The 27,108-nt window shown below is 41.4% G+C and overlaps 1 protein-coding gene across 5 annotated transcripts in view; it reads left to right on the top strand.

Moving 5' to 3' along the window:
- MROH2B (maestro heat like repeat family member 2B) overlaps positions 1-17,922 on the top strand; it is a 72,138-nt gene extending 54,216 nt beyond the window's left edge. For all 5 annotated transcript variants that reach the window (XM_051853780.2, XM_051853779.2, XM_008262154.4 and 2 more), the window contains 14 exons: positions 983-1,080; positions 3,396-3,548; positions 5,999-6,156; positions 6,665-6,791; positions 7,299-7,486; positions 10,031-10,171; positions 10,548-10,662; positions 11,292-11,438; positions 11,685-11,867; positions 15,219-15,374; positions 15,679-15,810; positions 16,197-16,299; positions 17,235-17,300; positions 17,773-17,922. In XM_051853780.2, coding sequence (XP_051709740.2) covers positions 983-1,080; positions 3,396-3,548; positions 5,999-6,156; positions 6,665-6,791; positions 7,299-7,486; positions 10,031-10,171; positions 10,548-10,662; positions 11,292-11,438; positions 11,685-11,867; positions 15,219-15,374; positions 15,679-15,810; positions 16,197-16,299; positions 17,235-17,300; positions 17,773-17,879 — 1,874 coding nt within the window. In that variant the 3' untranslated portion in view covers positions 17,880-17,922. The remainder of the gene's footprint in view (positions 1-982; positions 1,081-3,395; positions 3,549-5,998; positions 6,157-6,664; positions 6,792-7,298; positions 7,487-10,030; positions 10,172-10,547; positions 10,663-11,291; positions 11,439-11,684; positions 11,868-15,218; positions 15,375-15,678; positions 15,811-16,196; positions 16,300-17,234; positions 17,301-17,772) is intronic.
- The last annotated feature ends 9,186 nt before the right edge of the window (positions 17,923-27,108 follow it).

Here is a 27,108-nt window from a genome sequence, read left to right as displayed (position 1 = left end):
ATGTGTCCAGCACTGTTCTGACGCTAGGGGCACAGAGGTATGGCAATCTAATACTTACACATGAAAAGCACGTTAAAACCAAAACATGGGATTTGGTTGAGGGGGGAAGAAAGGGTGGTAGTCAATCAAGAAGAGAAAACTATTCAACAGGATCAGAGTAGGTATGAAAGTCCTTTGGATTATTCACTATGAATATATAATTTCACCACACTTGAGGGTTGGGGGCAGGAGAGAATTAAGGAAGTGAGAACTAAGAAATCATTTCATTAAGAGAAGAAATGTGCCAAAAGGAAAATTCACGGGAAGAAAGGAATTTGAATGGAATTTGAATTTATTACTGTTGGATCTATTCTTCTTTCAGGCTACTTTATTTTCCCAAAACCAAAAAAATTCAGGCCCTCCAACACATTGCTAACAGGAAATCCCATACTTCATAACTCACATTTTGTCTTGATTGGTCAATTAAGCATGGTAGGGAAAGAGGCACATGTAACTAGTGTGGAACTAAATTAAATACCCATTAATACTGATGGATGTTGGTCAATCAGTTTGTGGTAAGAAATCTGAAATTAAGAGATTTACCAGTTACTTGGGCCACTGACAGGAGCATGGCCAGGCTTTGAGCCTAGAGGTAGCTGGCTCTTAAACACATGTGTAGTCCATTGAGCTAGACTGCCTCCCACAGAATGGTTCATGTTATTTTCCATAGTTATCATATATACAAATATCAGAGAATAGTTATTGTTTACTTATGTAGTTTCAGATATAGACTTCTAATACAATAATTACTTTTCAATTTCCTTCAAGGTAGCCCTGAAGAAGGGGACTCTAGAAAAGTTGGCAGCTTAATAGGATGGTTAGAGCATGATGGGCATTTTTCTCAGGCAGACCAGGGTTCAAACTCTGACTCTCCTATTTTCACTTACTGTGTGATCTTGGGCAAATGGAACTCCTATGCGGTTTTCCCTCTGTTGATTTTTAGGCATTCACCTAGAAGCTGAGAGGCTGCAGGGTTTACCAGAAGGGCTGGAATGTGATGATGTACAGGTTCAGATCAAGATTTCTTCTAAAATAGCTAAGGTAAAAAATATGGATGACTGGCCACGGGAGGTAAGGATGGTTCTGGGTTGATTTCCAGATACATAAATTATATGCCCTTTACTACCAAGGAAGGTCACAGTTTAGACATTCAAGCTAAAAGACCTTTCGACCTATCATTTATAAACTTTGGGTACAGATGCCTAGCCAACACCTTTTATTGGTTGCTTCATTCTGTGGGATATCTTGTGAACTAAGTTGCCATCCCTCGGGGTACAAAGTGGAGTGCGATGGAATGGAAGGAACAAGAGCTTTGGAGTCAATCACATGTGCTCTGTGTGCCCTTTTTGAAATCCAGGGTCTTTTTGAAAATAAAGACCATGGCTTACCTCTCAGAGTCATTGTGAGGATTGACTGATCAAGCCCACTATCATTCAACTGTGGATTCATTCAACTACTTTCTACTGAGCACCTACCATATACACCAGGCTCTATTCTAGGCTTTAAGAGTAGGAAAAGAAACCCTGCTTTCACTGAGCTTGCATCCTAGCAAAGGGAGTCAGACAACTAACATAACATCAGGTGATAACTGAAAAAGAGAATCAAGTAAGGGAGAGGTGATCCTCTAGAGAAGGCCACTCTCTGTGTAAGAAAGTCTGTTCCAGGCAGAGGGGAAGGAGCACATGGCAGGGTCCTGAGGTGGAGAAAGTGGTGGGAAATGAGATCCAAGAGAGAGTCAGACACTGATTCAGGGACCTTCAAGGCCTCTTTACACACCATGTTTTCTACTCCTATTGAAACAGAAAGTTTTGAGCTGAAGAGCCAGGACCACTAAGTACAAATGTGCCTGCTGGGGAATGTACAAAGGCAGAACTATTCAAATGTGGACATTATAGCAATTTTCCCTGGATGACAGTAAAAGATCCAACAGAATTGCGATCTCTGAGAGTACATGGCAGATTATGACAGTACATATACACAGAAAAGTGAAGTATTGTGAGGACAGGGCACATTTTCCCAGTTTGCAAAGTCCCCTTATGGGTGATCAGCGGTTCTGGAAAGAGAAACACAAAACATACTTCTGAATGTATACATGTATACACTGGCTGCTGTGGGAAGACTAGACTATACTGATAAGAGCAAAACTAATGAAATCAGTTTAGAGGAAACTGATTTCAAGCTTAAAACTGGTCGAAGCTACTTCATAGACCAAGATGGCAGCAGCAGAGGCAACAGGAAATTGGTCAAAATATAAGAAAGAAGCATTTTTGGGAACAGAGAGAGAAATATGGCAAACGCCTAAGAAAGTATCTGATATATAGTAAGTGCTCTAAAATAGGTTCCATTCCTTCCTTTACTCCTAACTCACTGTCCATCCCAACATGATAATGAAATAGATGGAGAATGGACACCATACAAGCATTTGGCATGACATAGAACAGTAGAGTAGTCTTGACACTCTTTTGAGCTTGGAACCACCGTGATTCAGAAAATGGCAGGCATGCAACTACTCATAGAAAGGAGCTCTTCTCATCTAAACATCATCAGACCACTTCATGCAAGGGCAAAATCAGTTGTGAATAGGAATGCTCTGATATCTATAACCTCATGGTCATTACCATGTTGCTTAGAGAAAGTCCCAAATAATGGTCCTGGATTGCATTCAAACTGCTAATCCTTTACCTGCCTCCCCAACCCCTTCTCATTAATGCACATACACAGACACACATGTTCATATTCACACACAACTATCAAGCAAAAACACTGTAGAGCTCTTGGACCTGGAGACCAAATTGCAAAGTTTTTATGTTTTTGACCTTTCGTTGATTGCTCTTAATATTGAAGAACAAAGGAGCGAAAAACAAGTATCACAGTAGTCCATGCCCCACACAGATACTGTCAGCCACATGAGCATTTGGCAAGCCACTTAGTACATGATGACAGATTTTCCTGAATTCTCAAGGCTTAGCTATTCTTCACCAGACATATTTCTAGGATATATGAAATGTATGTGAAAGTACTTTACAGTATAAAATTGCTTGATATGTATCATTTTTCCTTTATGCAGCATGGTATCAGTTTGGATTTGGAGAAGAAATTGCCTCAGCAGGCTTGGGATTCAATAAGTACAGAATGATAAAAAGGAAGCTTCAGGGAAAGTTTGCGTAGGACTAGAAGGTCGCATCTGAGTCGTATTTTAGTATTTTCTCTGATTTCTGCAGCTTCAGTCATATGATAACTATTTGGGGAGTCCGGCAATTGCTAATACCTTAAAATAAACAATAGCAGCCTGTTGTAGCTGTCCAGATATAAAGGACACTATTTTATAACATCAGTCTCCCTGGGTGCATTCTCAGATTGTCAGTAAATTCATCCCAAGTGAAGAAATTCAGATGTTCCTGGAGGAATCGCTGGATGGTTTGGAGAACCTCAACCCCATGTGTACGAAGGCCTGTGGCATATGGATGATCACCGTCCTGAAGGAGCAGGGAGCTGCCCTGGAAGACCAGGTGAACTGACAGCCACATTTGTGAGGGAGTACAACTGTAGCCCTTCTGCAATGCCAAGCTGGTCACCACTTCTCAGTTGGTTCTCTGAGAGGCAACAGGCAAGAACACTCACAGAGGCCTCAGCAGAGATCTGCGATGTAGGGTAACAAGGTTTCTGTTGAATGCCTGTCTCAACTGCCTGGCCAGTCCCTGCTCAGAAACTTTACAGGTAGCCCCACTCTCGCTCAAGGAAGCAGCTCTAAACCAATACCATTTGGGTTATGCCAAACTGGGTTGTTAGATATTTGAGAATGAGACTGACCATGTGGATGCCTTTGAGATGCCCTTCAAGGGCCATGAGAGTTTCTAATCCCCCTGCAACTCTTCAGTCTTTTCTTTCAGACACACCATAGGGTTTACTGTCTGGTAAGCAAGGCTGCGTGGGGCCGAGAAAGTCCTCAATCTCTCCTCCTCACTGGAGCATCAGGCAGGGGAACAGAATTTAAATTCAGGAAGTTTGATTAAGAGCTCCAAATGGAGCTAACCTCTATTCTCTCTCCTAAAATCAGGGACAGAGTACAAGCTATTCGAAGATTAAAAAGGAAGAAAAAAATCTTTAACTAAATGGAGGTATCTTAAGGTGAATAAGAGAAAGAAGTTTGCATTCTCATTGCCCAAAGCTAATTCCTATCAATTTTTAAATCCTGTGAAGTATAGATTTTATGTAAAGGCATCAGAAATTGCCTCTGTGCTAATTACTTTCCAGCAAGTCTTTTCAAATGATTCTTTTAAGAGTTATTGAGCCTACGCTGGGTAGTAGGTACTGGAATTGACACGAAAGAATCCAGGATAATAACTATGGAATGCCCATGCATTTTCAGTGTTTAGCATATAAGAAGGAGTTCCTCACACAAGAGGTAAAGTTCTCAATAAGAATTTAAATCCTCTCCAAGGATCACTGAAATGAGACTCTTGGTAATTATATTTAGTGGACACTTATGATTAAGAAATTGTAATTCAATGTTTTACTTAAACAAATGTCTAATTTAAAATTCTGCTTAAAATAAATAAGAGAAATATCTATTTAAAGCTGTTATTTTAGTGTAGATACATGCCTTTGCCCATGTCAAAAGTCTAAATGTATACCATACCTTCCCAACCACACTGTAACACCCAACATTAGAAAGAGGACTTCATTGCCCTCCGGGATCTGATTTCATCTTTTCTATCAGTCAAGTTCCTTTCATCATCCTCATTCTCTCTGTTCTCCAAACTCGACCATTCTTTTACTCCAGAAATCTTGATTTTCTTTTTTTTACTACCCATGCTGCCATAGTTTGTTTTTTTTTAAGAAAATAGAAAAAAAAGTTTGACTCTTTAGAGAAATTTTAGGTTAAAGAAACAATGAAGCAGAGTTCCCTCCTCCTGCCCCTACACATACACAGTCTCCCCCACTATCAAGATCCCATGCCAAATTGTACATTTGTCACAATCAATGAGCCTATGTTGACATGTCACTATCATCCCAAAGTCCATATTGGACTTCAGCACAAGCCTGAACCTCAGGGCTTACAGCTTTTTCTTGTACAATCTGAGTTTTGACAAACATAGAATGACATGTATCCACATTACAAAATCATGCAGTATAGTTGTGCTGCCCTAAAAATAACTGTGCTCTGTCTATCCTTGTGGTTTTTTGATTCTACATCTTTACCTGCATCCTCTCTGACAAAGATGCCCTTCTCCACCATCTCCACTTTGCCCTTAGGAGTTGCTACAGATACTTTAAGATCTAGAACAAATGCCAAAATAACTCAGTTCCTTCTGGATTCCCCTGTCCGTTCTATGCCCTTGTTGTTACCATTTGCAATACAGTGACTTGAGGACAGTCCTTGGGGTATGACTGGTAACCTTCACAAAATCACTCCTTTTGCAGGAGGGATATGTCTTTGCCATCTTTGGTAAATTCCTCACAGTGTTCAGGCAGCAACTAGCATAATGCACCCTTTCACTAAATGTTCAATCGAATTAAGAATAAATACTCCGTTGATCAATAGTCAAACAGTATTTTTCACTTTATGTTTCTGTGTGGGAGCAAACTGTTGAAATCTTTACTTAATGTATGCTAAACTGATCTTCTGTATATAAAGAGAATCGAAAATGAATCTTGATGTGAATGGAAGGGGAGAGGGAGTGGATAAGGGGAGGGTTGCGGGTTGGAGGGACGTTATGGGGGGGAAGCCATTGTAATCCATATTCTGTACTTTGGAAATTTATATTCATTAAATAAAAGTTTAAAAAAATAGTCTTCCTGAGTGAGACAGAGGCCACAAGTAGAATCAACTATTATCTTTAACATTGTTTATAATTCATCAACCACTTACCTACAACATATCAATGATGCCATCCCTGAGTTGTTCATGTAGAGGGAAAATGGCAACTTAATGTTTGATTTGGCTTTTTCTTTATAGCTGATGGACGTCCTGGGCACAATTTACCATCACATGCCCATCCTCAGACAAAAGGAGGAAAGTTTCCAGTTCATGCTCGAAGCCATCTCCCAGATAGCCAGCTTTCATATGGATGCAGTCACTGTCCACCTGTTAAAGAAGCCTCTGCCCTTCGACAGGTAGGGTCCAGTGGAACTGGTCCCTTCTCCCAGCAAAGGCCAACCTGCAAGTCATTGGGGATAAATTCATTATTTGAGAGGAAAATAGCAAGCAAAGGTTGAAAATATCTCACCTGAAAAACAATTTTACAAATGGGTGCTTGCAGCATGATATTTTACCAAATGTTTTTTTTTATTGAGTGATAATGAGATTTTAAAAAATGTACCATAGGAATAAGTGAATATTAGAAAGTGAGTATTTCTCCCCACCATGGCTGCCTAGAATGCACCCATGTGAGAGGTTTCCATCTTGACAGACCTTAAGAAAACTCAGTAATCCAAGACCAGGATTTTGAATTGTTAAATAAATCATCTTTATTTTCCCCAAGCATGACAGCAGGTCCATTTGCTCTTGAAGTTGTGATTAGTCATAACACAGTTTTAGAGTGATTCAGATTGAGTCAGATGGAAATGCTCGCAATTCAAGCAGCCATGCCTTATCTATCAACTTCCTGCCTTGCCACCCTAGGGATACAAAGATATTGTGGAAGGCACTGGCAGAAAACCCAGCCTCCAGTGGTAAGCTCATGCAAACCTTGATAGAAAAACTGGGGATCGGGTTAGAAGATGACATCGCCGGGATAGAAGCAATCTCAGTGAGTTGTACCACTTGTCCTTGCCTAGAACCCTACCCTGTTCCATGATCTGTGCCCATCTGGAACTTGGTGCTGCAATAATCACACTTATTCCCTCTCCTGCACCCTCACTTTAACTCTATTCTAGTTTATGTTGGACAAATAAGGCAGTGATTTTATCTGTAGCTAATCATTTTTAGAAGTAAATTTTGAGTCAGCCTCAAAGAAAATGACATATATATATTTCCAAAGTAGTATGCAAGAATCCAAAATACCCTCTTTTTGTTGAAAAGCCCCAATACAGACAACATTTCAACTTATATGACCAGTGCCTGCTGACGGTCATGGTACCAACATGGCAGTCCCGAGAAGGAAACACAGTCTGGGTTGAGAAGTTTCCAGGCAAATAAGCCCTCTCTTTTCTATGTGTTTTTACCCTGGGCATGGTTAACTTGGAAAGCAACCACTGAGAGAAGATGGCCTTTAAGGAAAGAGGCTACCTGGCTAAAAGGTCCTTTCTCCCCTCAGGTAGCCTGTGCTATGTATGAAGTGGTCACAACAGGCATCCTCATCATTGATGTATATCCAGAGCTGTTTGTTCTCCTCCTGAAGCTGGTCAGTGTCACACTGGGCCAGAAGATGCCCACTGCTAACGTGAGCCACAGGCGGCGAACGATCCAGCAGGGAGAGCGGCAGCAGATCCCAGACCCCTGCAGGTAAATGGCCAAGCAGGGAGAGCCTTCCAGAACTCTTCTGATCCGAGACTCCAGAAGAGAGACTGAGAAAGGCAGGGCCTGGGACTTCTGGCATGGCATCAGATACCTGTGAGGAAACAAGGTTCTACTGTGCTTAAGCTATATCAGCCCTTGCCATTCCTGTTCCCTGAGACAGCACCCAGAATGGTCACAGAAGGAATACAGGGCTCTCCCTTCTTCCGTAGAGAGCTAACTCTATGTATCTTTGCTTTCCTTCACTGAAAGCTTTCTAGAAAAGCTGACATTCTGTAATAATCAAGGCTAAGAAGAAACATAAAAATACATTTCATCAAATATAAAACTCAACCAACTGAAATAAAAATGCTATTTGAGAAAAAAAGACTCCAAATTAAGTCATGAATTAATGGTTTCTTATACTACCAAAGTTTTATTTTGTATTTATCAAAAAATACTTGTAGATTATGAGGTATAAATGTTCATCCTATATTGTATCATTCTGCTTCTCTGCCCTTTCGTATAACTTTTCATTCCAATGTTAAATCATCATGCAACCATTTTTCCAATTGGTAGAGTTGGAAACATACCAGGGGATTCCAATTCAATCCCATCAAGGTGGCATGTGCCAATGCCATCTCACTACTCCAAGTGATCAATTTCAGTTCACAATTGATCATAATGAAAGGACTAAGAGTCAAAGGGAGCACATAAACAAGTCTAGTATCTGCTAACACCAACCGATAGAATAAATAAAGGGGAGAGTGATCCAACATGGGAAGTGAGATACTCAGCAGACTCATAGAATGGCGGATGTCCTAAATAGCACTCTGGCCTCAGAATCAGCCCTAAAGGCACTCGGATCTGGCTGAAAAGCCCATGAGAGTATTTCAGGCATGGAAAGCCAAGACACTCTGGCAAAAAGATCTCTGTGAGTGAGATCCCAGTGGAAAGAACAGGTCTTCAAAGAGGGAGGTGCCTTTCTCTGAAGGGAGGAGAGAACCTCCACTTTGACTATGACCGTGTCTAAACAAGATAAGAGTCGGAGAACTCAAGGGGCTTCCATAGCCTTGGAAACTCATAACTGGTGCATAGGGAGATTACTGATGCCATAAACAGGAGTGTCAATTGGTAAAGTCAACAACAGGAGTCACTGTGCACTTACTCCTCATGTAGGATCTCGGTCCTTAACGTGCTGTACACTGAGGCTTAATGCTATAACGAGTACTCAAACAGTATATTTCACTTTGTGTTTCTATGGGGGTGCAAACGACTGAAATCTTTACTTAATGTACACTAAACTGATCTTCTGTAAAAAAAAAAAGAAAAAAAAAAAAAAAAAAAAAAGAAAGAAATTTTCAATTCCCAACTTGACTCTCACTGGGATTAAACATGACAATAGGTCTGATCTGATTTCATCATCATTTTAAAAAAATCATCTATTATTTTTCACTTTATGTTTCTGTGTGGGAGCAAACTGTTGAAATACTTACTTAAGGTATACTAAGCTGATCTTCTGAATATTAAGATAATCGAAAATGAATCTTGATGTGAATGGAAGGGGAGAGGGAGTGGGAAAGGGGAGGGTTGTTGGTGGGAGGGACGGTATCGGGGGGGAAGCCATTGTAACCCATGAGTCGTACTTTGGAAATTTATATTCATTAAATAAAAAAAAAAAAAGTAAAAAAAAAAAAAATCATCATGCAACCATTTTAAAGACATTTTAAATTTCACTTGTTTGCTTGGAAGGCACAGACAGACAGAAAGAACTCCAACCTGCTGGCCCGCTCCTGCAATGCCTTCAATGCCTGGGGCTGAGCTAGGGTTAGGCTGAATACAAAGCAGGAGCCAGGAACTCAAACCAGGTCTCCCATATGGGTGGCAGAACTCAATTACTTGAGCCATCATCACCTCCCAGAGTACGCATTAGCAGGAAACTGGAAACAGGAGCCAGAGTCAGTGGTCAAACCCAAGTACTATCATGTGGAATGTGCACATCTTAACTGCTAAGCTGAAAAATCACGAAATGAAGACATTATAAACAGCATTTATACTCAATACATGCAATCCCAATAATACATGTAACTTTACTAAAATGACAGCAGTGAAAAGAGCTCTGTCTAAATCCATGCATGTCCATGTCACTGCACAGACAATAGCAACTACATTAAAGCTACCATCTGGTCAACAATAATTGTAACACACCATATACTGCAGGAGACACCTTGATTTCAAATACAGTATTCTAGAATCAATGAAATACAATATTTTTCACTTTCATTCTCAGGGCTTTTTTTGTCATGGGGCATTGATGAGATTTTGAGGCATTATTTGCTGGCTCAAGCTATCTGAATATCTACTTTAACACCAAGGCTAAAGTATGAGAGCAAGTCTGCCTGTGTTTCCTTTGCAGAACATCCAATGATCCAGGAGTGATAGATCATTATGGGGAACAGAAATTGTGAAATTCCCTGTACGGAGTTGGCTTACTTTTGCAAATGCTGACTGTCTCCATTAAGCTCTTGACGGCAACGGACTTTCTCCTTTTAGGCTCTCAACTGCAACTCTGAAATGTTTGCAAACCCAAGCCATGAGAGAAGGCCTTGCAAAAGAATCTGATGAGGGGGACAACTTATGGGGCCTACTCAGCAGTCCTGCTACCCATCACATAGGAGTATGTGCACTGGCCAGGTAATATGCAGATACCAAGGAGAAAACCAAATCCAAAAAAATAGAAATGTAATACAGGCAACTTTTCTGACAATAACTGACCCACTTATGATTTTTAGTCAATGGAGAACAGGGAAATAAGAGCAAAAGAGAGTGGTAAGAGATGCCAAGATCTGTCCCAAACCCCCAACACCCTTCAAAAAACAAATCAAGTGAGCAATTTTAGAAAAACTACATTTAAATTGAACTCCTAGATAGGCTATTTTAAAGTTTAAGGTTTGTGATCTTTGATCAAGTGTTTCTTTTTAGGTAAATTATTTGTCTGATGAACAAGTAGACTAAGATTTCCTACATTGTCCTAAAAAAAATACTCTCTGCTAAAATCTTCCTTTTCTAGGAGCATGGCAGTGTGGCAACACAGAGTCATACTGGAAATCATGGAGCAACTGTTCTCATCTCTCACCTCCTCATCAGAGAACTACCGGATAACCGGCACAGCTTTCTTCTCTGAGGCAAGAGAGAGCAGCCATCAGAGCATGCTCACTGGGTCCCTTTGGAGTAGTTCTCTCAGAGTCTACAGCTCAGAAAGAGCTGTACGCATGGAAGTGAGGTCTTCATGGTGACATTTTAGTAGTAGAAGGACCAGCTATTGCCTCAGATACCTACACCAGGAGCAAAGTAGCAGGCAGTAATCACTCTCAGCCGCCTCCTGCCTTCTGGTCTGCAGAAATCAATCTTCCAGGGCAAAGAAGGGAGGGGAATAAATCTGGGAGGGTAAAAAGCAAACAGTAACCACCATATATAATATTACTGACCCTTCCAACTCTGGTATAAAGATGAGCCCAGCCAATCCAGGGATGAAACATCGTCAGTGATTCCTGTTTTCTCTGCCCCACCTGTTCATTCAGACTAGAAAAGCCCTTTTCTCTCATTATCCTGTTCCTATCATCCCATAGCCTTGGCTGTGGGCTGTTCACATCTAGAGCTTAGCTTCTGCAAGATATGCTGATTCCTACAAGGGCTTCTTCCTCTGTTCTACAAGCAGCAAGGAGCTCTCTCTATCTGTAGTCCTTATGCCTTTGGCAGCTTCCTGAAAGGAGGCCACTCGCCTAACTAAAGGGGAGGAGTGTGTTGATTTCAGCTCATGAAGGAGTCGATCCTTTGGAAGCATGGGAATCTGCGGGAGGTACTGATCTTGATGGATCAGAGTGCCTGGGACTCCAATGCCACTCTGAGGCAAATGGCCATCCGAGGACTTGGCAACACAGCGTCTGGAGCCCCTCACAAGGTAAAAGGTGTTCTTGGGGAAAACAGTCCACCTCAATAGAGTTTTGAAATAATTATTTACTAACCTACTACTCTAGTGGTTGCAAGATATTAAATGAAAATCCAAATAAATTGCTGAACTGGTGGCTCTTGAGTTGAAGCACTTGTGACTCTAACAGAATTTTAATTTCCTCATCTGGGGCCTCCTACCCTATTCCAGATATGCACAGAACAATTTCCCAGATTAAAGGGCCTTATTTCAAAATAGGTGAAGAAGCACAAGCAGCTAATGTTAGAATCCATCATCAGAGGCCTGTATCACTTGGCTCGCACCGAAGTCGTCTGTGAGAGCCTGAAGGCACTCAAAAGGATCCTGGAGCTACTCACAGACAGAGATGTGAGCTTCTACTTCAAAGAAATCGTGCTGCAGACTAGAACCTTCTTTGAAGATGTAAGTGAGCCTGTTCAGGAAGCTTCCCTCCCCAGAAGAAGTGAGTGAGCAGGAAAAGGTTCAGGTAGTGCTTGTAGAAGACAATGTCAAGGTCCCCCCCAGATTCTTTGCCCTGCACCAGAGGCCACCTTCATGTAACATCCATGCAGACTGTTGCTTTCATGCATCTGTCTGCCTGTGGGTGATCCCAGCCTAGGAACCATAATAGCTCTAAGCAATGTGGGCCAAAGCTGTCGGGGGAAGAGGGACCCTGGGAAAAACCTTCAGACAGTGGGAAACAGGAGTTTGTAGATGAATCCCCTAGCTTCCTCAGTACTCAGGCAGTTTGAGCTCCATTTGCTCATAAAGGTAACACACTCGTTAATAATGTTTGTCTTAGCTTTTTTCCCCTCCCTTTCTCATTCCCACTTTCCCAGCATGCTTTTTCAACAACCCTTCCAAATAAGTTACTTGTACTTCCAAATCTTCATCTCAAGGTTTGTTTTGGGAAAAACACAAATTATGGCAGTACTCAAGGCTGTACAAGAGCCTACCTAGCAACAATGCTGTCTCCAACACTGTCTTCTCCACTTCCAAGACACAAAGACTCGTTTCATCTGGAAGTCAGTAAACTACAGCCCATGGTCCAATTCTGGCCCTTGGCCTACTTTATAAATAAAGTTTTATTAGAACACCTATTAGTTATATATTATCTAGGGCTACTTTCACGCCACACCAGCAGAACCAAAGTCTAAATTATTTACTGGCCAGCCTCTCACACAGACAAAATCTGCCAAACCCCTGTTCTAATCTACAGCCTCATTTCAAAAAAGATCAATTGGCTATCCCAGGCAGAGAAGGGTCTTTTTCCTTATATCTCCCTGGGAACTAGATTTTGGTGTTTATTTTTGCTTTATTCACTGCCATCAATGTCAAAATCTATTTTACGTCTAATTCAAATCTATTATTTTGTCATCTAAACCTGCCTGCTCTTGTTCTGTTGTCAGAGAAGATGGAAAACTGCTAGTTTCCTTCCCCCCGGTGCATCCTTCATAAACGTCAAAGTTTTATTAAATTACCTACTTACCTTTGAGTCTCCAGATTGAAAAGTCTTCATTTCCTCCATTATTCTTCACAAATCTAATTTTTCTGCTCATTAAATATTTTACAAGCCAATGACTGGGTTGTGTGTCTAAATGAGGCCCTAGAAGTATTGAATACAATCAAAAGAAAAATTGCCTCTCAAGTCTAACCTTATCTCATTTATTTGCTCCATTTTTCTTTAACCTTGCCCCTTCCTCCTCACTTTCTCAATTTGTTAACCATATGGAACTCAAGACTTGAATCTGCACTATATACTCACAGTTAATAATTCAGTTTTGTATTTCTCACTTAATTACCCTAAACCTGATCTTTGAAAGCTGCTTCCTGACTATTTCTAATTATTTTCTCCAATTTACCAACATCACTTTTAATTTTCACTTCATCCTCAAAACTGCTTATTGATCTCCCTCCAAATTTAGTATCTTCTGTTGCAAGAAGAAAGTGACTGTGTTTTTTTCTTCAATATGAAGACGATTGATGATAAACTATCAAAAGAAAAGGCTGAAATCATCGCTACAGCACCATCTGTTAGGTTTTCTGAGTTACTGGTGACCCAATATTATTAATCATTCTCTTAGACCAGAGCCTCCAGTAAATCACAAATTTGCCTAACAGTTTTGTGCTCAAGATAGTGTTTCTCAGTGTTTATACAGAAGAAAAAAAGAGAGGAAACCTAAAATCGTGCCATTCTCATTCCTGTTAGATCTCAAGTCCCTCACATTTGCGTAAAATACAGTTTGACCAAATTTGGGATGCAGTAATCACATGCTAGTTGTTCTCTAATATTACTCTTTATACAATTACATTTGATTCTGTGATTCTTCACCCCTGTATTCTCATAAATAGACTTAAGGACACCATTTGTACTCACCAAGTTTTCTCTTTTTTTTTTTAATTCCTGTGAATTTTGAAGTATTTCCTTGGAATTCTCAAAATGTGGGACCACTTCAAGGAAACAGTAGAACAGAGAACATGGCGGCCCCTCATGTTCCTGTACCTTCTTGCTAATGTTCCCTCCCTGTCCCTGAGCAATCACTTTACTGAAACTCTGCTTTCTCATATAAAAGTGAAGACACTTACTAGATGCCCTCAAATATTTCTGCCACCATCCAGTGAACTTTTGACACTTCTTTTTTCTGCTTGCTCATCATCCCCATTGCTTTCTTCTTCCTGGACTTATCATTAGACCACTGACTTTTGGAAAACTCTAAAATTTTGTTTTTTAAGAAAACACCTCTCTGTGTTTATGAAATGTGTGCAAATAAAATAAAAGACATTTTGTTCTGACCAAAAAAAAAAAAGAAAATACCTCTATCTTTTTAGCATTTTGTTTTTGGTTTGCTTTCATTTTATAAAAAGAGATCTTTTAATAATGTCTTGACCTTATCATTAATCTATTTAAATGAACATCATTCTACTTTTATTTCTATTATACAAGATCACATTTCATATATTTATTTAGCCTTTCTGGCCTTTTTTCCAATTAGCCATCTTTACTTTTTTAAAAGATCTATATTAACTTCCTTTTGGTTTATTGTTTAACTAACTACTTAGGACCAGTTTTCCTTTTTTCCCCTCTGTGTTCATAGGGGTATTTTAAACTACTTTCCCAGGCCTGGGGGAAGAAATAACAACTTATTCATCTAAGTTCTTCCTTCCTTCCTTTCTTTCAGTTGGAACTCTGAACCATACAAGCAAAGTCCATAATGTAAGATAGCAGGAGGCCAGCTTCCTCCACCACCTGAACTTTTGTGTCCTCACATACTTAAAGTAGGGCTGGGCACTTACTTGACACCCAAGGTCCAAATCCTCAAGCTGACGGTAATCCCTTTAGAAAGTATTTGTCATCTTGGAGAGAGTACTAGTATTTGGCGTAGAATCCCAGTAACTCTAAGCTAGCAATGTAATCAGCCTTCTATGTTAAAAACACACAACTAGCAGGAAGCACCAGCTCCCCCCCAGTCTGCTGCAGGCACCCCTGTTTATCCTTCCTGTGAAAACATTTTCCTGCTAGCTACTCAAAGACAGAGGTCCAGTCTCCAGGTCTATGGCACCCTGTCAACACCAACCCCAGGGTTTGTTAACTGTAGGACACACTGACAGCATCTGGGGAGGGTACAGCATTTTGGGAACATACAGAGGCTGTGACAAGGTCGCAAAGGCCTGGAATCCAGCCTGCCTTTGCTGAAGTGGGGTAGAGTGAGGTGGAAGCCATGTGGAAGATTCTGTGAGATGATATTCACCCACCACATGCATTTGTCACCACAGGAGCAGGATGATGTGAGACTGACGGCCATCTTACTGTTTGAGAATCTGTCATCCTTAGCAGGAAAAAGATGGAAGGGATTTTTTGCTGAGGAAATAAAAAAGAGCATGATTTCATTCCTTCTCCACCTCTGGGATCCCAATCCCAAGATTGGAACTGTAAGTGGCCCTCCACAGGCACCTGCACCTCCTCCTCTCCCCACAGCTGAGAAGTACTGGTAAACCAGTCTGGCTGGACTATTAAGCCAGATGAACCAGGAAGTCTTTTCTACCATTCTGGATTATTTCTTGCCATCTCTTCCCAAGTTATTCTTCCGTCCTTGATAGTGGGAAAGCACCAGCAATGACAGCAAAGCCCTTCACACCTCCGACTTTTATGCCTCTTTCCCAATACTAAAGAGCATTTCTTTCTTCCAGAAGAGGATCCTAGCATCATAGTTGTGACACAGGAACTGTTTTCTAGGCCTGCCGTGATGTCTTGATTGTCTGCGTTCCTTTCCTGGGGCTGCAGGAACTCTATGGAGTATTAGACCGTCTCCTTGATCAGGATCTACCAAGGGCCAGGGATTTCTACAGGCAATTCTGTGTGAAATTGGTGAGTGTACAGTGGATGATGCCTCCAAAACATCAGGATAAGACTCCACAAATCTCAGAAGAGCAAACCACATAGCAAGGAATCTCTAGACAAAACCAGAAGTATCTTGCAAGGATAGCAGTGCCTTTTGGTGTCCTGCCTCATTACCCTCTGCTCCTTTCCCAAGTCATGACTTGGATCTGTTCTCCTAGGTTTCTGAAATTCACATCTGTTGAACAGTCCCTTAAACCCCAGATTACACAGAGATCAAAATAGCCATAAGATGTCTTTCAATCAATGATGTGTGGCTGTAACATCACTCACTGTCCTTTCCAGTTCCCTGCTGAGGATGCCAAAGGTCATTTCCAGTCATGTGAACTTTGCCAAATACACTTTACCTCTTCTAGGCAAAGAAAAACCAAGAGATTCTGTGGATCCTACACACACACTCATTCACCTTCTTCACCAGCAACTGGGAGATGATCAGGAGTGCAGCTGTCAAACTCACAGGTGAGCTCACACCCTCTTTTCCTACTCAGGTTCAATTGCTGTTTTCCCTCAAGTGTTGCTTTGGAAGCTACTCCAGTGTGCACTGGTATGACTGAAAGAAAGCAAATTAAAAGGTCAGGAAAAATTCATTTTATGTCTTAAAACAGCTTTCCTGAAGCAAACTTGTTTTCTTTCTCTCGCAAATGAAAATGCGTAACTTCTCCTGACTTAGCAACACTCACTCCCCTCCCAACAGATGAGTCTCCCTACCAGGCCCATGTGCTTCTTCTGGTTCAAAGTCATTGTTCCTTCTTTTCCCTAAGTTGTTGCTTCAAGCCTGCTGTCCCTGCAGACATACTTTCCTTCATTTCACCTCTTAATACAAAAGTTAATCAAGCTCAATAGCCTATGCTCAGTTCATGCTGAGAGTTTGTAAAGCAACATGGTGGAAGTGTAGTTTGTTGATGTGACAGCCAGCCAGCCTTGGTGCCACTGTGTTATTCTGGACAACTGACTTCACTTCCCTCTTACCTCTCTGATGATCCTTCCATTATGAAATTCTAAGTCTTATCTTGAAAGCTATTCCCACTAATGCAGCTCACAATCAACAGACCTTAAAAATGAATTAAAATCCAAGGTTTCATTAATGAATCATGGAAGCTTTTTTAAAACAGGGTCCATATCTACATAGATTTGAACCCCTGGCAACAACTGGTTCCCTTGGAAGACCATTGTGTGAACTTTGCCAAATACACTTTGGATGAGTGACCACTTTCAAAAATAGCACTGAAGAGCCAAAAGAATGCACCATCATATCATCAATGTGATGCAAAAGGGGTTATATAATTTGTTCATTCACTGGACAGACCGGTTTGTCTTCTAGTGAGCAGCTGAGTTAACCTTATCTGCTTTTCACCTGTAATGAAATCAGCAATTTATTCTCCTGTTGACTTTAGATGCCATTGTTCTCAATTTGACCAGCCAATATGTGGAGTTATTAGATAGAGAACAACTGACCACACGTGAGTACTAACCCTAGTTTCTGCCTGGTATATTGTTAACATCTTATGGAAAGAGAAACTATCGCTGCTCTAAGTCCCATATGAATCCAAAAACTGAAAATCTTAGTACCTGATTATTGTCTCTGATGCCCTACAGGTACTGGAATTTCTCCAGAGTATAAATCAACCTTTACTCTGCCCCTTTGCAGGCATTCTTTCCAACAGACTACAATATTCTAATTGTGTAAACCTATTGATCACAAGGTCAGGGTCTTCTCTTCTTCTATTTTAATTATAAAAATAGTGTCTCAACATGTAGGTCCAAGTCCTACTCTTTAGGGCAAACTGTGAGCATTAAGACCTAAACCCCAAGTAGGGCTGACATTCAGTAGTGAGCTATGCAGGGCTGCATAAATTGGACCGTGGTTTGGGTTTTTCTTCTTGCTGGCTCTGGCTCCCCATTTCCTTAACTTTGCTATTCTTTCAATTTCAGGGCTCCAAGCACTTCGGCAAGACCCCTGTATCAGTGTCCAGAGATCAGCTGAAGCTACTTTGCAGACCCTCCTGAGAAGATGTAAAGAGATAAGCATTCCTCTGTAAACCATCAAGAAATAAACAGTTAGGCTTTTTCTATAAATAATTCCTTTCGTCCTAGTGCCTCACAAACATACAACATCTTCAAGGAGGAAAAATGATGCCTAGGATGGAGATCTTGAAGTGGTGGCAGAATCTCCCCAAAGGCTTCCAGCAGTAAAAACAAATAAATAAATAAATCCCACAAAGTTCCTCAGGGACAATACATGGTTTGAGTGGTGGTGATGGTCACATGGCTTTGCACAAGTTAGTCTTCTCTCTTTGGAAGTGTAGATCCCAGCAGATACCAAAAATGACAGCACATTACACAATTCCCCTGCCATCAAGAAGCGGAGCATACATAGCCCTTTCCTCTTAGATCTTTGGCAGCTTTTGAATACTAACCAGACTATTCTCTTTCTAAATACTACCCTGACTCCTCTCTTTTTAAAATACAGTCTCATGATAAACTTAAACTGTCTATTCTCTGCCAGGGTGTAATTTAAGTGTCGAGATTATGCCAGACACTTTTCTACAAAAGACCCAATCTGACATTCTAGCAATCTCTTGGTTTCCTTCCCATTTATATCCTAGAGCAACAACATGTATGTGTGCATGTGAATGTTAATCTTCTTCATAGTATCTGTATTGTAATTCTTTACCCTTTATCACAATGCATAAGCAAAAACTTATACACATGATGTGACATAGATTAAAAGAAAGTTTCTAATACAGAATCAGGAACTCATTTAACAACAGCATCATGACCATTTATTAGCAACATTATCAATATATCCCTCCAGAATGTTCTTGCAAATTCCTGCTGGATATCATCTAATCTCTTCACCCCCCAAACTCTTTGAAGAAACATCTTTTGTTCCTACAAAACTCAAAGAACAAAAGAATCTTTCACGTAAGAGATTTTGAGCCAGGAGTCCATTTATTCACTCATTTAACAAATCTTTATTGAGTGCCTACAATTTAGGAGCCACTCAGGCTATAACTGTGATAAAAAATTCAAAAATTTCTAACTTTATGGAGTTTATATTCTATGAAATCTGTGTATAAATCCCAGATAATGGAGTCAACCTCCAAAGTAGCTCCCAACAACTCTTGCCTCCTGGTGTTCATGCCCCCATGTAGCCCCTCTCATAAAATATAGGACTGTCCTGTACAATTATTACAACAGACAAAAATGATAAAATATCACTTATAAAATATGGTCATGGGCGATATTGCACTCTCTTCAGTCACTCACTCTGAAGAAAGCCAGCTTAAATGTTTTGAGAACACTCAAGCACACTTATACACAGGTCCATGTAGCAAAGAACAGATTTCTACTGCAAACAATGAGTGTGAAGTTGTGAGGCACGTGAGTGAGCCATCTTCAGAATGGATCCATGCAGTCAAGCCTTCAGATGATCCAAACCCTAGCTGACACCCTGACTGCAACGTAGGATTCTGAATTAAACTACAGAGTGCCCCAGTACACTTGGAAACCGGGCACAGAATCACTGAATTAAGCAGTGTTTACATTAGAAATATTAATAATATTAATAAATTATCATTAAAATCACAAATTCTAATATAAACTCAGGGGTTAGCACATAAAGCCAGCTGATTACCCCAGGCCAGTATGACCATGTTCCTGGTCTTATGAATGTCACTGCCTTTCTTGGGAGGCTACACATGAGGAGGTATTCCCATGAACTCAGGCTACGTCAGCTCTGTTACTGACACTCCTGCTCTGGATGCTTCTTAGTCACCACTAGACCCCATCAGAGCCTTCTTTCCTACCCTCATCATGTTCAGCATCTCTTTTCTTTTCTTTTTTTTTTTTTTATCTGACATGTAGAGTTATAGACAATGAGAGAGAGACAGAGAAAAGGGTCTTCCTTCCGTTCGTTCACCCCCCAAATGGCCCCTACGACTGTTGCGCTGCGCCAATCCGAAGCCAGGAGTCAGATGCTTCTTCCTGGTCACCCATGCGGGTGCAGGGGCCCAAGCACTTGGGCCATCCTCCACTGCCTTCCTGGGCCACAGCAGAGAGCTGGACTGGAAGAGGAGCAACCAGGACTAGAATCCGGCGCCCATATGGGATGCCAGCACCGCAGGCAGAGGATTAACCAAGTGAGCCACTGGCGCCAGCCCATGTTCAGCATTTCTGTTAACCCCTCCCAACCACCATGCTCCCTCCTCAAGAGAGTTGCCACCAGTCTTCCTTGATGTCTTGCTTCCCAGCCCTTGCTTCCAGAGCCATCCTTCTGTGGTTCATCTTTAGAGTTCAAACATAGTCATGTGACTCCAGTGAGGAAAACTCTTTCAAGGTCTCAGGGAGGGGCCAGTGCTGCGGTATAGTGGGCTAAACCTCTGCCTGCAGTGCCGGCATCCCATATGGGTGCCAGTTCTAGTCCCAGCTGCTCCTCTTCCAATCCAGCTCTCAGCTATGACCTGGGAGAGCAATAGAAGATGGCCCAAGTGCTTGGGCCCCTGTATAGAAGAAGCTCCTGGCTCTTGGCTCCTGGCTCCTTGCTTTGGTTGGGCTTAGATGGCCATTGCAGCCATCTGTGGAGTGAACCAGTGAATGGAAAATCTTTTCTCTCAGTCTCTTCCCTCTCTTGGTCTGTGACTCTACCTCTCAGATAAATAAAATCTTTAAAAAAAGGTCTCAGGGAAATTCTAACAGAGGAAAATCATATATAAGTACTCTTTATGAATTTACAAGTTCCTCCACCTTACTCTTGTTCTTGCCTATTATTTGCACATGCAATCATTTTTCAAGAACTGTTTACTTTAGGATGGAGATTCTGTAAAGTGCTCGGACTGCCTAATGGGTTACTTTGGCTTTAAAGGGCCCTGAATCTTGCTATTTTGCAACCTAGACCTCTGCCCTTTAACATGACAGTGAGAGCCAGAGTCCTGCTGTTTAGTCAGAGACATTGAGTTTAGCTGATCCTTCTACAAAAGCAGTTGCACCAGGAAATAAGAGAACAAAGGTCACAGATGGGAAGAAACAAATAGGCTTCCAGTGAAAGAAGCCAGAGAAATTGCTTAACTAGAATTGTCCCTTCACTGCCATCGTTTCAAATGATTAAGCACAGTAAGAGGTACTTCATCTGGAGCTCTCAGTAGACTTCAAGATTATAGCAAAGCTTTTCTGTTAGTATTTTACTATTTCTTGATTTCATCTCCAGCCCCACTAATACCTTCGTATTACCTACATATAGAATTAGAGCATGTCTGATCAGACAGGCCTGACATAACCTCATTGCTGATCAAAAACCCTGATACAGAGCAACTTTCATTTAAGATTTATTTTATTTATTTGAAAGGCAGAGTGACAGAAAGAGAGGGGAAGAAACAGAGCAAGAGAGAAATCTATTCACTGGTTCTTCCAAAATGGTTGCAAAAGTTTGGGCTGGGGCAGACCGAAGCCAGGAGCCAGAAACTCCATCCGGGTCTCCTACATGGTTTACAGAGACTAGATTGCAAGTGAAGCAGCCAGGACTTCAACTTGCACACATATAGGATGCCAGTGTCACAGGTGTGGCTTAACTCATTGAACTACAGCATCAGCTCCAGAAAGCAACTTCCTGACAAGTAATTTTAAAAATCTGCAGCATGGAAATTATTATTTCTTCAAATTTCTCTTTTTTACTCATTTATTACAAATGTATCTTAAACAAGGACAGTAGAAAACTGACAGGTTCAATAGGAGCATGAGGGAGTGACAATGGAACTTATTGTAAAAATGTATGTGTCTGTGTGTGTAAGAAACACTAAGTCATGACCTTAAAGATGACATTTGTTCCTACCTCTACTTTGTCAAAAAACATCCTTCCTTATTTGTATTCCTTCTGCACAAACTGTCCTGGATTTTATTTATTGAATTATGTGGATAGCCTGAAGGCAAGACAAATTTGTACAATATAATTTACAACATATTTGTGACTCATAACTTCTTTTCTCAATTTGGGAGCCAGTGACAAGAATTCCTTCTCCTGTATTACCTACTTCTTCTTCCAAATATTCTGAGATAAGGCCTGAGGATTAAGGTAGTCAATGCCCTAACAGTTTTTACTACACGGCAGCCCAAAAGAGTCTCTTTCTTAGAGAAGGGCCTAGGCAACTGCTTGTTATCATGCAGGATAGGTTAACAAGCACTTTGGAATTTTGCTGATATATGCAGGGCAATGGAAATCCATTTTCACCCTGCTCCAAGGGGAATAAAAAGGAAATCATTAAATACCCTACATCCAACACTCAAAGGCTGTGTCCTGAGTTCAGATCATGGAGAATGTGCCAGACACCTGGGTCAAGCAGGTAAGACTTCCTTGACAGGACTTATTGGGTGGCAGTTTTCCAGTATGCTGCATTCTGTGAAGGATAGAGTGTAGCCATAATCTGAGTATCACAGAAGAGTTTTATTAAGAGATAAAGATTATTAAATAGCAAAGAGTCAAATATCACATGATAGGTTGAACTATACTTTATCTAGAAGGCAATGAATAGGGGCTGGCATTGTGGTACTCTGAGTTAAGCCGCCACCTGTGATACTTGCATCCCATATGGTGCTGTCTTGAGTCCCAGCTACTCTAATTCCAATCCAGCTCCCTGCCAACGTGCCTGGGAAAGCAGCAGAAGATAGTCCAAGTGTTTGGGCATCTGCCACCTAGGCTCCTGGCTTCAGCCTGGGCCATCCCTAGACATTGGGGCCACCTGAAGAGTGAACCAACAGATGGAATTTTCTCTGTCTCTCCATCACTTTAACTCTGTATTTCAAATAAATAAATAAATATTTTTTAAAATAAATAAAAAGAAGTGAATAGACAGAAAGCATTTAAGGTAAAGCTAAGAAAATGCAAAAAAAAAAAAAAAACAGTATTTTAAAATGTTATTAACAGGCCGGTGCCGCAGCTCAATAGGCTAATCCTCTGCCTGCGGCACCAGCACACTGGATTCTAGTCCCGATCGGGGTGCCAGATTCTGTCCAGCTCTCTGCTGTGGCCCAGGAATGCAGTGGAGGATGGCCCAAGTCCTTGGGCCCTGCACCCCATGGGAGACCAGGAGAAGCACCTGGCTCCTGCTAACGGATCAGCGCGGTGCGCTGGCCACAGCACACCAGCCGCAGCGGCCATTGGAGGGTGAACCAACAGAAAAGGAAGACTTTCTCTCTGTCACTCTCTCTCTCACTGTCCACTCTGCCTGTCAAAAAAAAACATTATTAACAGAGAAGATAGACTGAAAAAATCAGACATTAACTGATAGACCATTTTATTTATTTATTTTATTTGATGCAGAGAACTCCCATCTTCCAGTTCACCCCCTAAATGCCCACAGTGGCTAGAACAGGACTGGGCAGAAATCAGAAGCCAGGAATTCAATCCAGTTTTACAACATAAGTTGCAAGAACCCAATTACTTGAGCCATTACTGCTGCTTACTGCTGCTTTCTGGGGTTTGCATTAGCAGGAAACTAGAGTCAGGAGCCAAAGCCAGGAGTCAATCATAGGCACTCCATTGTGGGAGTAAATACATACATTAATACATGTTTTACTTAAGAATGAAGGGATAGATTACCTTACCAGGTTAAAAACACAAAGACTCCATTAAGAGACTATTGGAGATTGGATTAAGATGGTGGAGTAGGGAGGGAGCTTACCACACTAGTCTAGAAGATAGTTTTAAAAAAAAGTGGAGAGAGTGTAGTCTCAAGGAAGAGTTAGGGAGAAAACAGCAGAGGAAATGCTACACAGGTTAGGGGGACACAGCACACCTAAGTGGAGGGTGTGGACATGCACAAATCAAGACCCCAGCAGCTGAGAGCCTCCACACCAGCTTTGGAGAACAAGGTGAGACCAGACTACAGCAGCCTCTGGTGATAAAGCTGCAGGAAAAAACAGGAGGGAATCTGGCTTGGAGCCCTGTCGGGGAGAATGTACCTGCCAAACTACAGGAGAGACAAAAGGGGGGGAGTACATTTCTGTTTCCCCAATCACCTTGCAACAGCATCCTGTGACAAGGCAATAGAGAGCGGGTACCATTTTGGACATACGTAACAGCTGCACCAGCTTATGTCCATGCCCAGCAACCAGCAAAGTGGAGACTCTGAGTCTGGCAGGGAGAATTGATAGGAGGTTGCTCATGTCTGTAGGAGGCTTGTGTGCTGAGAATGTGAAAACACTGAGGCTGCATTGGAAGGCTCAGGGTGTGGACGGGACTTTGGGCAGTCACAGTGGGAGGCTCCACATGCTCTGGGCTCCCTGGTTCCCCGGTGAGGGACATTGCTGGGTAATTTGCTTATACCCACTTCCTTGTGGAAGTGTGGACGAATATTATATCCACTGGGGCTGGTGCCCAGGCACTGGTCTTTTTCGAGGAGAGGAAATGAGCTGTCTATGCCAACAGAACAAACCTCCCCTTTGATTTAAAAAAAAAAAAAAAAAAAAAAAGAGGAGTTTTACCATGCTCAACCTGGGTGTCACCTTAACACTCCCTTCACCCTGGAGCACTGAATAGAGCTCCCTGGCCACATCCACCACACACCTCCAGGTATTCCCAGAAAGTAGACACTCCAGTAATCTGCAGAGGCAGGGTATCTGCACCTCCATGTTTATTGCAGTTCAATTTACAATAGCTAAGTTATAGAATCAACTCAGATGTTTATCAGCTGATGGGTGAATAAAGAAAATACGGGAGCCGGCCCTGTGGCATAGTGGGTAAAGCACAACCTGCAGTGCCGGCATCCCATATAGGCACTGGTTCGAGTCCCAGCTGCTCCTCTTGTGATCCAGCTCCTTTCTGCAGCCTGGGAAAGCAGTAGAAGATGGTCCAAGTGCTTGGGCCCCTGCACCCACATGGGAGACCCAGAAGAAGCTCCTGGCTCCTGGCTTCAGATCAGTTCAGCTCTGGTGATTATAGCCATTTGGGGGAGTGAACCAACAGATGGAAGACCTCTCTCTCTCTTTCTCTCTCTCTCTCTCTCTTTCTCTGCCTCTGCCTATCTGTAACTCTATCTTTCAAATAAATGAATAAATCATTTAAGAAGAAAAAGAAAATATGGCATATTTGTACTATGGAATGGTACTCAGTCATAAAAAGAAAGAATGAAATCCTGTCTTTAGCAATAAAACAGATGCAAGTAGAAATCATTATACTTAGTGAAATAAGACATTCCCCAAAAGTAAATATCATGTTTTCCCTGGTTTGTGGTAACTAATATACAGATTACAAAAAATGTAATATATGTAAGTGAAATTGACATGTTGAGACTTGACTGTTGTTACAGTCTTTGTCTATACTCTTGAGGAACAGTGGTTTTTCTACTTACTGCTTTTTAAATGCTTTATTTAGTGGAGGTTTAAACTTGTGATTATAAAATAAACTGAAAGTATGTTATTGTAAAAACTAAAAGAAAAAATCAGAACGGAAGGAAGACAGAAGGTGGGAGCACAGGGAAGAGGGGGTAGCGTGGTAAGGATGATTATGCTGCTATATCTGCACATATGAAATATGTTAAATCTTCTCAACTGTTATAAATAAAATGTAAAGAATGAAGGGATAGGTTACCTCACCAGGTAAAGAACTACAGCAAGCTGAGGTGCTTGCCAAAGGTAAAGCAAACACTGGAGGGGTAATAGAAAAAGGTAGTTAGAAATAACAGGTAGGCTGGCGCCATGGCTCAATAGGCTAATCCTCCGCCTGCGGCGCCGGCACCCCAGGTTCTAGTCCTGGTTGCTCCAGTCCAGCTCTCTGCTGTGGCCCGGGAAGGCAGTGGAGGATGGCCTAAGTGCTTGGGCCCTGCACCCACATGGGAGACCAGGAGGAAGCACCTGGCTCCTGGCTTCAGATTGGCGCAGCGCGCCAGCCGTAGCAGCCATTTGGGGGGTTAACCAACGGAAGGAAAACCTTTATCTCTGTCTCTCTCTCTCTTACTGTCTAACTCTGCCTGTAAAAAAAAGAAAGAAAGAAAGAAAGAAAGAAAGAAAGAAAGAAAGAAAGAAAGGAAGGAAGGAAGAAAGGAAGAAACAGGTAAACCATGTGCCCAGTTACAGAAATGAAAACTATGATTGTCATGAGTATTTCCTGCCCAATTAAAAATTGTATTTACTTTTATTTTATTTGAACATCAGAGAGAGAGAGAGATAAAGATAGATATACATAGAACTTCCATCTGCTAGTTCGTTCACCAAATACTTGCACCAGGCTGAAGCCAGGAGCCCAGAACTCAACCAAAGTCTTCCACATGGGTGATAGGACTCAAGTACTTTAGACATCATTTGCCACCTCCCAAGGCACACATTGGTAGGAAGCTGGAATCAGAAGTAGAGCTGGAACTAGAACCCAGGCACTCAGATAGGGGTGCAGGCATCCTTAGTGACCCATGAAACCTCTGTCCCAAATGCCCATCCCTCTTCCTGTTATGATATTTCTTGATGTATGTGTGAATGTGTATGATGTATCTTTATTTTTTATTCTTTTTGTCCCTATACAATATAAGATGTATTGACTTTATATTGTAATATTTAAGTATTATTAGTTTTTATCATGGTACTTAGTTATAACTTATTAACATGAACAGAAAGCATCACTCAAAGACTTTACTCTCTCTTATGAGGAAAGAGCTACTACTGTTTTCAGTTGTACACAGGATCATCACATGTTAGGCAGAACATAATCATGACCTTGTGACAGTTTTTACTCTGAAAGTCAATGCACTTCAAGCAAACACATATGTGTGAAGTTGACAAATGGTAGGCTTGCAATAGTTACTTCTATGAGCCAAGTTGACTGTGCCATGAGATGCCCAGGTATCTAGTTAAACATTTCTAAGTTTGTGAGAATGTTTCTGGAAACAAACAGTATATAAATTAGTGAACTGAATAGTGAACTGCCCTAATGTGGGCATCATTCAAAAACTTGAAAACATAATTGGAACAGAAGGGCAAAGGAAAATAGAGGAAAAAAATTCTGTCCTTCTCTCTCTGCCTACCACAGTGCCTGAATGTGAGTGAAGACATCTGCCTTCTCTTGCCTTTGGACTGGGCCTTATTTATAAGATGGGTGGTCCTAGTTGTCAACCCTCAGACAGACAGGAATGCTCAATGCCAGCCTTCCTGAGCAGCCGGCAATTCTCTGTTTCCAGCCAAATTGGCCAGTAGATTCTTATGTAATGGACCCTCAGGTAAACATCACTTATGCTTCCTTTCCCTGGTCAATTCTTCTCTAGCTTAGACATCAAGGATCATCTATGTTCT

The sequence above is a fragment of the Oryctolagus cuniculus genome, chromosome 14, assembly GCF_964237555.1.
Source record: "Oryctolagus cuniculus chromosome 14, mOryCun1.1, whole genome shotgun sequence".
Taxonomy (NCBI): Eukaryota; Metazoa; Chordata; class Mammalia; order Lagomorpha; family Leporidae; genus Oryctolagus; species Oryctolagus cuniculus.
The sequence above is the reverse complement of the archived record's forward strand: the minus strand, read 5'-3'. Positions and strand labels throughout refer to the sequence as shown.